The sequence below is a fragment of the Diachasma alloeum genome, unplaced genomic scaffold (assembly GCF_001412515.2).
Source record: "Diachasma alloeum isolate Michigan unplaced genomic scaffold, Dall2.0 Dall_scaffold_00208, whole genome shotgun sequence".
Lineage (NCBI taxonomy): Eukaryota > Metazoa > Arthropoda > Insecta > Hymenoptera > Braconidae > Diachasma > Diachasma alloeum.
This window is the reverse complement of record NW_021680373.1, coordinates 105,237-118,782: the sequence shown is the minus strand read 5'-3', so window position 1 is coordinate 118,782 and position 13,546 is coordinate 105,237. Positions and strand designations below refer to the sequence as shown.

The window sequence follows — 13,546 nt, the reverse complement described above, 5'->3', positions numbered from 1 at the left end:
GGGGCCACGCCCTCGCAAAGAACCGTCGACGCGGCGGCCCTGCCGCCCCCCCCCCCTTCCCCTCTTGCCACGCGTGACACGAGACGTGAAGAGCTCGTGCGGCGCGTCGGCGGCTAACCCACCCACCCAGCATCCTCAGCGACTCGACGCCACCGTACGTCGACGTAGACCCGCGCCGACGGAAAAACGCCAGTCTACCACCGACCCTACATACGTTCACATCACTCGGGTGATTGATCAACGAATTAACAATACGGGGACTGTGAACATTTTTTTTTTTTTTCGTGTGACAATTGAAAAAAAACTCGTTGGGGTTCTGTTTATTACCAGTGCGTGAGTGGATATACTGTGGAGTACAAACATTTTTTTTTCCATCTGTGGGGACCGGTTGTTTGTTTCTTCAGCGTGGGAAGTATACATTGTGCCTCAACTTCTGGTTTTTGGAATTTTTGTGGTTCCAGTTAGTGAATTCGTGACACCGGATACGCGGGGGAAGTCTTGCACCGGACGCGACACAGGGTCAGACATTTTTCTTATTAATTTTTTAACAACATTTATTTGGAACTGGAGTGAACAATGGAGATTTTGGGTCAATTGTTCGACGAAAGTCGGGCAGTTTTGGTTGTGTAGATTCATATTGAATTGAAAATGTCAATAATTTAGGGAATTTAATAGTATTCTTCAACTCAATGTCACTTTTGTCAAAGTCTTCATCAAATTGTCCAGGACATTCCATTATTTTTCCGACAATACGCCCCCACCGTCTGTCCCTGTAATAAACAACCCCTTCATGAAACCCTTCATGACAGGGAATTCATCATTACGTCAGGACTCGAGATCTCCTCGTGTTTTTGGTCGCGACACGTGTCACCGAAACTTCATATCACACGTAACAAATCTCGTTTTCATCGAAAAAACTCGAATGTCATCTCTTTGTTTTCACAATTTCTTGTTTACCAGGTTTACTTCCACATTTCGTGACACATTGGATTAATGTAGTTCTCTCGTTTGCTATTCCGAGGGCGTCTTCCGCGTACAACTAGTGGAGTTGGAGTGAAACAGAGTTTCTGAATTATTTCCAAGTCATGTATTAAAGCGAGCGAGGGAGAGGGGGTGGGTTATAATGCAATTGTTATTATTATTCAACGTTCGGATTCTCGGGGTGCAGAGTGCAGCGACCTATAGACCTGGGTATAGACGAGCCACGGGGTGAAACGAGAGAGATAACGAGTGAGGTCACATTTTCAGGGGTTCAACGTTAGTAGGTATTGGGGATGATGGCGAGGATTATGGGGAGTAGCAGTGGTGATTTAATTGTTGAGTGGAGATTTTTCAGGGGCTCATGAATATTATCAAACATGAACACATTTTTTGCGAATTGACGATACGAACTTTCGCGATTTAAAAAGGCAATATTTTTTTTTCGAGAATTAAAAACGCAGAGAATGAGCTTTTATTTTCAGGGGTATCATTGCACTGTTGAACATTTTTAACTGAAATTTCCGGTACATTTTTCGAATATCTAGATCACGTTTTAGTTTCACTGCAATTTCGAGGAATTTCGAAACTGAAAATTCATAATTTCAGGGAATAAGCGATGAGAACTGTAAATTTAAGTTCGATTGAATTTGGAATTTCACTGAATTTTTAGTGAAATATAAAATTTTTTTTTTCACTCGTTAAATTTTATAATGATGAAATCAATTAGATTTCTATGTTTAGGTCGATAAAAAAATAAGAACTTTTTTCGCTGTGTTGCATTAAGAATCAAATATTCTTGATTTCATTGTCCTGATTCAATTCTACTAAACCGTAATTGTTAAAATTTTCAAGTTGTTATTAAATATTTGTAATAAATTCTCTAACAAATAAGAAATCAGAAGTCCTCCAGCAATGATGTACTACTGCAATAAAATTCCCTTATCAAACGCCAAAGAATGGGCATTTTCTTAGGAAACCTACAAATTTTATTATTCAAAGATATTCAATTAAGTTCATGAAACCGGCGCACGGAGTGATGAAATCCTCTATTAAACCCGAGAAATTTTGAATTGTCTAAATTAAATATTCGGCAGAAAATATACGTCACTTCATTGCTAACAATTTTCGTAAAAACCTGAAAATTCAAAATTGAATTCCAAGAATTCAATCTTTCCATCTTTCCTCCCAAAGCATTCCATAGATTTTATTACTATTTCTCCAAGATCCTTGCCTTCAACAGCAATTTTCATCGCACGGATTTTTCTCATGCAATTTAATTTACAAAATTCATGATTGAAAGTGATTGAATACTTGGGCACTTGGATATTCTTAAACCCCGAAAATTTCATATGAATATTCAGTATACTCTGAAAATATCAATCAATCTGTTGCTAATAATTTTTGTAAAAACCTAAAAAATTCAAAATAAAATTTCAAGAATTCAATCTTTACATCTCCCAAAGCATTCAATCGATTTTCCTACTATTTCGCCTGCAACGTTCATCGCCTAAAATGTATTCAAATCGAATATTCAATAATTGGAACCGCCAAGTATTTTCAAACCTCCCGAGTGCACTCGTGGGTCCGCACTCGTGCAGTAGATAAGTCCACGCGAGGTCAGACGATTTCCAGTGGTCTGTTCAAGATATTGGAAGCGCCCCTGGGCAATCGTGATTAACCCGGATACCACAACTCTAGGGTTTCTCCTCTCATTCATACCATTTTCCTCAAGTCCCATTGTATTATTCAGTGTTATTCCGTGTTTCGTCTTTTAATCTATGTTTCGAGTCCTGGGACTTTTGAGGAGTGAGCGAATGCCGAGAAGAATAATACCAAAGCGGGATAGTGGTTGGAGCTCCTGAGGGAATTTTCACACAGAGAGCAATGCCCGACGGTGATGAATTGTTCTTCCGGTCTTGCGTGTTCTTTTGGATGTTTTGTGCGAAATTGGGAATGGGAAGTAGTCGGCAAAATGAGAATTTCTATTTTTTGCAGCACCCAGAGAAATGGCGCATTTTGATCAATTGAAACTCTTTAGTTGATCCAAATAATTAATTATTAAATATTGATAAAATATTTTTTTACTGTTTAAATAATTATTCAATTAGTAACTTATGAAATATTTATCCAGATCGAGACAAAATTTTAAAAAATCACAAACAAACTATCCATTTTATTCCAATAAATCATTTTTTTAAATGTGAATAAAAAATAAAATTTGGAGGAAATCACGAGTGAAGTTGAAGTAATAAATGTTGAATTCTCTTAACAATGAGTGATATTAGGAGTCAATATCGAACCTAAATTGCATTGAACATCCAAAATTTGAAGTGTTAAAAAATGCCACAAATTTAATCAGAAATTTAATTCTCCACAAATAAATGAATCATGTGCTTTATCACACCAGAAAAAATAATTATCAACATAATTGACATTTAAAGATGGTCCACTTCACTCCAATTACCTCTGATACCCCACGGACTCCTTCGCATTTCCAAAGAACCCCCAGAGCAAAAAAAATCGTAAGATTCTTCCAGCTCTCTGCGTCTTATTAATCCCCTCCGCCCCTCGATTCCATTTTTCTGTTTATTCTGTCAAGAAATATCCCCAAGAATTCCTCTGACGTCAATCTCGGAATATTGCCAGCGGAAAGTTCGAAAAATCAGTGGAACTTTTGATGAAAAAAATAAAAGGAGAAAGCCAAGTTTTTGCAGACACTTCCAGGGGATTTCAGTTATTCGATTTTCCTCTTTCCTGTCCTCTCGCTCATTCCTAGCGAACTATCTCAGACGAATGTGGAGTCGAAGTGAACCTGACTGAATATACCAATCGAGGGAATAATAGTCGAGTGTCACGCGCATTTATCGCAAGAGTCGATTAGTCGTTTGTATTCCGCACAAACAGAACGGAAGAGGTATCACGACAATTTTATTTCGACCAGAGACACTTAATTCGAGGATTGTTGTTGTTATTGGAGATGATATCCGGGATGAATTTAGATGCAGATTTAGATCTTCTTTTTTTTCGGTCTCCCACAAATTACGCAGACCGGATTTTCGTGCGGTCGATAATGGCGTTGATGCTATTAATACGTATAACCAGGCAAAAGTGGACAGAACGAGGGGGGATGGAGGTATTGAAGTTGAACTGGTCATCTGAGAGGTTTTTGTTACGCTCTTTTTCTCAATTAATTCTTATCGCAATAAAAAAAATTCTGGGCCAGGTTTCGGGCAGTTGCAGTCGTGCCAAGCAAATTAATTCTAATTATTCAAGTAAAAACTGTGAATTTATCTGTTAATTGTGTACTGACCTTTATTTTAGATGAGAGAATTATCGAAGGAACATGTTTGTAAGAAATCATTGTTAAATCAATTAAATTGTAATTAATTAATTAAAAACTGGACATTTATGTCTGAACTGTGTATTAACCTTTGTTTTATGTGTGGAAATTCTCAAAGGAGAATATTTGTAAAGGAGATTTTTTGATTGAAAAAAATAGTTGAATGGGGAAATCAATTTAGTTTTTTTTCACCTTGTAATCGTCTCATCGTCTCTTTACTGAGTGATTTTAGGGAAAACTGTCACGACATTAATTATCTAGGTAAGAAAATACCCAACAAGAGGTTTCTCCTCATATTTTCAACGGAAAATCCCTCATTATCAAGAGTATTTGCACCTTAAAATTAACCAGTCGAGGTTTACGAGACCACTAAAATTATCTTCAATCACGTTCATGAGAGCTCTCTACCCTTGTTCGGGTGATCCTTATCCATCATCTCTGTTAACTGCCACCCTCCCCGATTCCCAAAAAAATCCAATGGAGATGGAAATCTCGATGGAATATAAATAGAACTGAAAATATAAAATTGTCGAATGGAAAAACGTCAATTTAAAAAAAAGCTGCGAATTTCAAAAATAATAGGCGCCAACGCCCTATAAAAATAACTCAAATGTATAATACTCATAGGACGGAAATGCCATTTAAATATAAATGAGACAAAAAAAAACAAAATTGTCAATTGAAAAAAAAAGTGAACCCAAATTTTTCTATGAAAGATTAATGCACCCAAGAATAAAAAATCAATTAGAATACAAAAATAGAAATTGTAACATAACTAGCACCAATTTTCACGAAAAAAATTTCATGCGAGGTTTTTAATATCCTTGTAGCTCCATTTGAACAAATCTCAGCCTCTTCTATATCCCAACGAAATTCCGATGGAGATGGAATTCGGAATAAAATATAAATGGAACGAAACAGAATAAAAATGCCCAGCAGAAAGAGTGGGAATGCGCATAATTCCACGTGGGAACATTTGTGGTCCAATAAACCTGATATTTTCCATAAAATGTAAAAACACCCACGAATGGAAAAACGTCAATTAAAAAAACAGCGAATTTCAAATATAATGAATACCGATGCTGCATAAAAATAACTTCATCTCAATTAAATATAAAAATAGTTACATGCAGGTCTTTAAACATCCTCCTAGCTCCCATTTGACCACATTCATCCTCTTCTATCTCCCAACAAAATTCCAGAGATGGAATTCTGAATAAAATATTAATAGAACGAAAAAATTTGCAAATGTCCAGTGGACAAAGGTGGCAATGCGGATAATTCCACGTGGGAACATTTCTGGTCCAATAAACCAGAAATTTTCTATAAAATGTACAAACACCCACGAACGAAGAAGCGTCAATTAAAAAAACTGCGAATTTCAAATATAATGAATATCAATGCTCCATAAAAATAACTTCATCTCGATTAGATATAAATGAGACAAACAAAACAAAATTGTCGACTGGAAAAAAGTGGCAATGCCACTCTTGCCACGATTTTTTCTAAATTTTTCTATAAAATACGCCTACAAATAAAAAACGGGCAAAATTGACGCATTCCGAATATAACCAGAACCCATATAAAAACATTTCATGCAAGACTTCAGCTATTCTCATAATATCGTGTGGGCGTGAACCGACGGGGTTCCCCCGGGGAAAAAAAGTTATCCCTCACCCACTCATTCATCAATTCGCCCTACGAGCCTAGAAATTCGTGATGTCGAAGGAGCTTTTCTCCTATCACGTTTCATATCGAAGTAAACAGGATCAAATTCCGAAGTGAGGCTTCAACTCCCCTTCTACCAGTCTTTCTGCCACCTGATGGCACATCATGTCGGAAACTGAATATCCTCGGAGTGCCCAACCACTCCAGTATCTCTTTGTTTCCTTTTTCCCCCCGATGATTTGCTTTTACTTCCGAATGGAAGCTTTGTAATCTTTGATTCTTACGATCTTGTAATTTTGCCTGGAAGTGGTGAGGAATGGGATGAAACGCGAAAATATGCTTTCAGAAAATGTGTGGATCATTGTTAAAAAAATTTCAATGACGGAAATTTCTAACAAGTAAAATTTCCATTGGAATTCCAAGGAATTTTGTAATTGAAAATTCATAATTTCATGGAAAAAATCGTGGGAATTGTAAACTTTACCCCACGATGTTTACTTTATTAGTTCAATTATCCCGGAAAAATTAATGAAAATTAATTGATTCTCCTTGAATGTAAAATTCCTGCAAATGTTAAGGGAATTTTTTTAAAAATTTGTGGAATTCCAAGAATTTGAACGAAATTCCATGGAAAAATCTGTGGGAACTGTAAATTTCATTTCAATTATTCCGGGAAATTTAATGAAAATTAATTAATTCTCCTTGAATGCAAGATTTCTAAGAATTTTCAGGGAATTCCTTCAAAAATTCGTGCAATTTCAAGAATTTGAGCGGAATGCCCCGGAAATTCAAGGGAATTTGCCAGTAAATATTCATTTTTATTTGAAAATTCATGTTAATTATGGAATTTCTGTCTTCCTGCCACTAAAAAAATAAGAATTGACTTGAATTTTAAACGTCACTTTTTTCTCAATATCTCAAAAACCCCCAGAGTGATTTCAATTTTTTTGACACCAAAATATTCCTTCTGATAACGTCTATCAAATCAAGTTGCAATATTCCTACGTAACTAGGGGTAGTTTGATAATAATTGGCTTTTTTTTCCACGGGATTGCGACCTCGGCCGAAACGAGAGGATCTCGACCTCACGGGGGATAAGCCCACGTTCTAGAGTGCCAGAGGGATTTCTACGTAACGCGACAGCTCAACTTTGTGGCCAGTCAATGCATCAGGGCAATTCCTCTCGAGCTAAAAAAAAAAACTCATTAAAACTCGTTTTTTCATTGGACGCGATTTATTTCCTCGGGTGAAAATAAAATAGTGGAATGGTTTATCTGGGAACGCCGAAGGCCGAGTCAATGACCCCTGGAGTGTCTCAGAACGCCCCTCGACCCAAAAACCTTGGCACTTATACTCTCCTCTCAATTTTCCAATTTGTTCTTTATCCTCTGACAACTACATTGTTACAATGTTGGGAAAAATGTTGTGGGGGGTGGCATTTAAGTGGATTTAGGAGGAAAAAATGATGATATTTCAGATTTCACGGAAAATTCAATGAAATTTCACATTTTTTAGCAACAGAAAGAGGAATAATTCTTGTATTTACTTGACTTTTTAATCACAAGATGAATATTTAGTTGCAAATTACGTTGAATTATCAATTAATTGAGAAGTCAACAATAATTTGACATGAATTCTCCTGAAATTTACAGTTTTGATCGATTTTTCCATAAAATTTTATGATATTGCGATTTCCGTTCGAAAGATTGTAAATTTTCATAGAATTATTGCATTTGATACTGCACTGGTAGAACAAGATCGGAATCTCATGGACAGTTCAATAATAATTTTCAGATGAGCGATATCACAACAACTAAATTATTTTGATAAAATCAGTCAATTTCTGGAATATTCCATGAAACTGTAATTCCTCGACCCACATAACAACGAAAATTCCTGAATTTTTTCTCCAGTGAAATGATTTTCTACTCTTGCAGAAGAGCACAGTTTTAATTTGAGCCCCGTTTGACCCTAATTTTCCAGACATTTTCCAATGACTTTATTTTATATGACCGATAAAAAACATTTTGAAAATGTAAAAAAAAAATTAGGAAGGTTACTGTTGGAGGGAGACTGATGAAATAATTAAAAAATTGAAATTTTTAAGAATCACGAGCATTTTCTATAAATAACTTACAATAAATTTTCCACCACAAAAATCATTTGTTTGGTTTATAGTTTAAACAATTTCAATTATTTCTCCATAAACAACGAATGTTTAAAAAATAATAATTCTGTGGAAAGTTTAATTTTAATGACGTTGACTTCAATTGAATTCCATAAACAATTGAATTGAATGTTAAATTCAATTCAAATCCCCAAAATACAGAATGTAGAATTGAAAAAAAATTCAGCAGTGATTACCTGAAAAAACTCTCCACTTGAGTGTCACGAACCTCGAGTTCAGAACATAATACTCGGCGGCTCGAGAGCCTTTTCCCAGTGCATGGAGTATTTCAATGGAGTTGATCAATTTGGCAGGACTCGAGTGAAAAATCGATGCGCCTCGGGAGATAATCAGAAGGCGATCGAATACCAGTTGATTAAATTCAGTACCTTCAAGACTTTAATTCCACCCTTTTTTTCTATTCTTTTCCGATTAGATGGGAGAAAAGTGAGCCAATTGTCAGGCTTCTTATTTCCACGAGGGCAATTTATATTGAGGGGGAAATTTTTATTGAATTAAAACCGATTTATCTCGTTTGTGGAGATAAATTGGTATTTTATAATCTTTAAAGTGCAGCATTCAGTCGATTATTTTCATAACAGATGATTTTTCGATGTTGATGAGAGAGAGAAAAATGATTGCAATAAATTCGGGGGATGACTAGTTGTTATTGAGCAGATTCAAGTGCTTTAGCCCTTTTTATCCCGGTGAAATTAACATTTTACAATAATTTTATCATTTAAATTATGAAAATTTGAATTTGACTTTTTATTTTCAACCGTTCAAAAAAATTTTAAAACTCCGAAAAAAATATAGAAAATTGACTGTTGGAGGAAGATCGATGAAATAATTTAAGAATTGCAATTTTCGAAAATCACGATCATTTTCTATCTGAAACCAGAGTTCAAAACCAAAGTTCATAACAGAGATGTCAGACAAGATGTGAGTGAGGATCTACCGTGGATCCATGTTAAAATTTACCGTGGAGCGTATGAATAGACAGTGCCTAAAAAATAATAATTCTGTGTAAAATATAATTACAATGACGCTAGGGGACGGTGGGGCAAAATGAAACACGGGGCAAAATGAAACAGCAAGAAAATCTTGTGATCTAAGGGAGATAGGAGGATTTTCATAAAAACCTTTTTTGTAGAGAATTTTACAAGCTACAAAAAAGGTCCTCTTCAAAAATGTCCTATCTCCTTTAGATGACGGGATTTTCCCACTGTTTCATTTTGCCCCGTGTTTCATTTTGCCCCATGCTCCCCTACATATTCATGATTTTTTTCAAATTTTTCTCACGCAATTGAATTGACAAATTTGATGATTGAAAATGTAAAAGATACTTGGATATCCGTAAGAAAATTTTTAATAAATAATTCATGAACATTCAATGAAGAAAAACCTGCGATAAAATAGGTATCCCTCATTATTAGTTTAATGAAAACTGCACCCAATCCAGTAACTTATAGCCACACGCCTTAAATCCCAAGATAAGATGGTTAAGATCCCACCGAGTGGGATTAACATTTCCAAGATAATTAAGACGTCGTGATGAACGAGATAAGATGATAGAATAATTAGAGACGTACCTAAAAAAAGCCCTGGAAAATCTACAATGGAAATTCTCGCTCGAGTATCATATCACAGAACAACAGTTGAATGCCATTGTATTCGTTGTGTTGGCCAAGTTTTCTGACGATTGAGGGCTTCTCACTGGTGTACAACACTTTTGTGAGACCAGAGAATTCAGTCGTCGGGACGTCTCCCAGTGGCTCTTGCCAGCTGGCTGCGTCGACAGTCTTCGGGCACTGTATACCCCGTTGCATTGTCCCCAAATGGTGAAAACTGTCCGAGAGACACTCGGCCAATTTCTAAGAGCATCAATTTTATTTCATTCATTTATTCTTACGTTTCCGTTATTTGATGTTTTGAATATTACAGGGGGGTGGGGGAATCGATGCCGAGGGATAGCACGTTCTCATTGACAATTTACTTTTGCCCTTTTCTAAATTAAAAAAAAATAAATAGTCTTTTTGAGAAGGGGAGAAAAAACGTATTTATCCCTCTGTCTTCAATTTTTTTCCACTCCATTGATTTTTTTTGCAGCTGTATTGAGAAACACTTCTATTTCAACAATTCTTCTTTTTGCTGTTAATAAACATGTCTTTTATACTAAAATTTATAGTTTCCACCGATTTTTTCATCAAATTTTAAACTTCCAATGAGAAAATCCCGTGCAATCTCAACGCAACTTTAACTTGATAAAATTAGTAAACAATAGTGTCCTAAATAATGATAAAAATTGAAAAAATGTCTTCAATTAAGACACAAAGACGTAAATAAAGACTGTTTTTAACAAAAGCTCTCCTTGAAAAACAGAACAAAAGTGTCTTACTTTAAGGCACCATTTTTCCCCTCCACAACCATTCTATTTTATCTCTCTGTCTTCAATTTATTTCCACTCCATTGAATTTTTTTTCGCAGTTGTATTGAAAAATATGAGAATCCTCTTTCCACAATTTTCCTTTTGTTTCCAGAAAACATGTCTTCATTACGCACACAATCGAGCGGTGGTGCTGTTGTGGGTTTCAGCAGTGTGGGTTCGGATCGCACAGCCCCATCTACAGCAGGTGGTTCCCACTCTCACTCACACTCCCACAGGAAGCATCACCATCATCACAGGAGCAGAAGTGCCCCGCGGACACCTGAAAAACCACCGAGAAAGCGTCATCTGACTACTGGTCAGAGTCTCGCATCAATACCGAGCCAGATAAAGCTGTCGATGCTCAACAGTGGTCTCATCTCCTTCGGTGAGTTTGTGCTTTTGCGAATAAATATCGTCTGCTAAATAAATATCGGAGAGAAACGCCGAAATAGCGAAGTGAGGGGGATAATTTTTCTGAGGAATGCCGGGATTTTACGGGATTTATTCAATGTCTCCGAGTGGGCGTTTACGGGAGGCTGAATAAAACAGGAGGAGGTGGGGAATAAGAGATGTGGAGAAAGCGATAAGCCGGCGTTGGCTATCTGCCATCGGTACATCGCGGATAGTGTAGAATGGATTCACTCCAATATTGTTGTGTTTACAAAGATATGTCAGTGGTTTAATTCAGGATAATTCACTCGTTTTGCCATTTTTATTGCATTTTATTTATCGAGTTTTCGTGGATTTAGGAGTAATTTTCAGGAGAATGACATTGTACTCGATTTAGCGGGGAAAAACTGAGGGATTTGGGGCTTCACTGAACATCGCATCGAATTTTAAAGAGAAGAATTTCGTAATTTACTTAGATTTTCAATAAAGACTTGAATATTCAGTAGCGAATGCGGCTGAGTTGCTAATTAAATGAACATTTAAGAAGATATTTACTTGATTTTTCATGTAATCTTCAGCAGTAATTTTTAGAAGAAGAATATTGAACTGGATTTAAAAAAGATTTGAAATTTAGAGTTTCCATCGATTTTTCAATTAAATTGTGAATTTTTCATTTCGAAATTTCTTGGAATTTCAATGGAAATAATAATTATAGCTTGACAAAAACTTTTAAAAAATTTACCAGAAATTCCATTGAAAAAATGTTCAATTATATAACGCTATTCTCATGTGAAAAATTATTTAAAAACATCTCATTTTCGCAATTTTCATTCCAATGAAGAATTCTGTTCATAAAAAAGATAATTTTTCATTTTCATAAATTGAGTTATGATGAACTATTCAGTTACATTGCTGTTCAGCGATAAAATCGTGAAAACTATAATCAAACCAATAAACTCACTATCTTATTCTCGATGTAACACCTCCCTAAACCACAATAAGCTACAAATAAGCAGCCCGTCAACGACTCCCTGAGTTACGCACAAAATATTCCCCGCCATTCATCCCTGAACCATAAAAAACATTCGTTAATTAAATTTTATCCTACACAGAGTTTTTGTGCTGGAGGCTTTGGCTCCAGAAGTACGGACGGCTCCAGTGGGGGAGTGATGATTTGAATGTTAAATTTTGACGCCATTAGCAAGTCAATACATGGGCATGAGTAATTCCGTCAGGGCTTTTCTACCATCCATCGTCTTCTCCAATATCCGTTCGTTTGTGGCCCCCCAAATTCATCTCGTATTTCACGACAAATTGCTGGCTCGAACTTCGTCTCGCGCACTCTATCTGCATGGAAGAATTATTTTTGGGGTGGTCGATTGAATCTTCGTAATGTTCAGCAGTTTTAATTGTGATATCGATTAAAATTTGAATTTTCGCTCCGTTCTACTTGAAAAATAATTTTTCCAGTAACGAAACATGTCAAAATTCTATGTTAATTAATTGTTTTCAATTCAGAATTTCATGGAAAAATCTATGAGAATTGTAAATATCAGTCAAATTATTCCCTGAAAATTGATAGAAATGATCTGGATTTTTTAATTAATTATTAATAATTTTTTTAAATTAACAAATTGAATTAAATTAATTTTTTAAAATTAATTTGTTAATTTAAAAAATTATTAAAAATTAATTTAAAAACAGTTATTGAAATTAATTAAAATGAATAAATGGCTAGGAGCCGGATAGCTCAGTTGGGAGAGCACCCGATGCATAATCGGACGGTCCCGGGTTCAAATCCCGGTCTGGACTATCCATTTTTTTCAATAAAAATTTTCCGGTTATTCATATTGAGAATAATCCCTCCTACCTCATCCAAATCCCATCTATTCATTTCCTTTGACGTCACAAAGATGTGGAACGCTGTATAAATTCCCTTCTCTAATGTAATGTAGCCATTTATTCATTTTAATTTTGTTTAAATTATTTTTTGAAAACTCAATGCAATTGCGCACTAAATATTCATGTTTTTATTGAAATCTCAAACACATTGAGAAATTCCCCTCTTAATGCAGCTCAAAAATTCCGAATTTCAGTGTATTTCCAGTCAAATTTGAAATTTCATGAATTTTTTCTCCTTAAATCGCGTCCAATGTCTCTCTCCTGAAAATTACTAATCGACTGTCCATGAAATTTCAATTTTTATCCAACAGTGTGCTATTCCTATAAATTTTTCCCCAATTTAATGTCAAGTATGGCTGCAATGTTAAACTGTAAATCTTGAGAATATCCTCAGTATCTCCAGTTTATTTAGAATTCCCACAATGTTTACGTTTCTTCCTCATTCTGACGAGCGACGAAAATTGATTTTACGGCTGTGTTTGGATTACTTCTCTCCCGGCCATTCGTTAATCCCACCAACTTGAATTACATCGAGAGTTACGAGCGAATCGTGACGATAAAAAAAAATGCAATTACACTGGAAATGCCCTCGAAATACCCGAGGCATTTGCAAAAGCTGACAGGCTTCATATTGCCCCCCACAACATTGCGAATTGCCCCCCCCCCCCGC

General features: G+C 35.7%; 1 protein-coding gene across 1 annotated transcript in view; it reads left to right on the top strand.

Annotated features, from left to right (window-relative positions):
- Window positions 1-220: 220 nt before the first annotated feature.
- LOC107036332 (receptor-type tyrosine-protein phosphatase kappa) overlaps window positions 221-13,546 on the top strand; it is a 63,543-nt gene continuing 50,217 nt past the window's right edge. Inside the window, exons 1-2 of the mRNA XM_015254253.1 lie at window positions 221-519; window positions 10,697-10,969. Coding sequence (XP_015109739.1) covers window positions 10,702-10,969 — 268 coding nt within the window. The 5' untranslated portion in view covers window positions 221-519; window positions 10,697-10,701. The remainder of the gene's footprint in view (window positions 520-10,696; window positions 10,970-13,546) is intronic.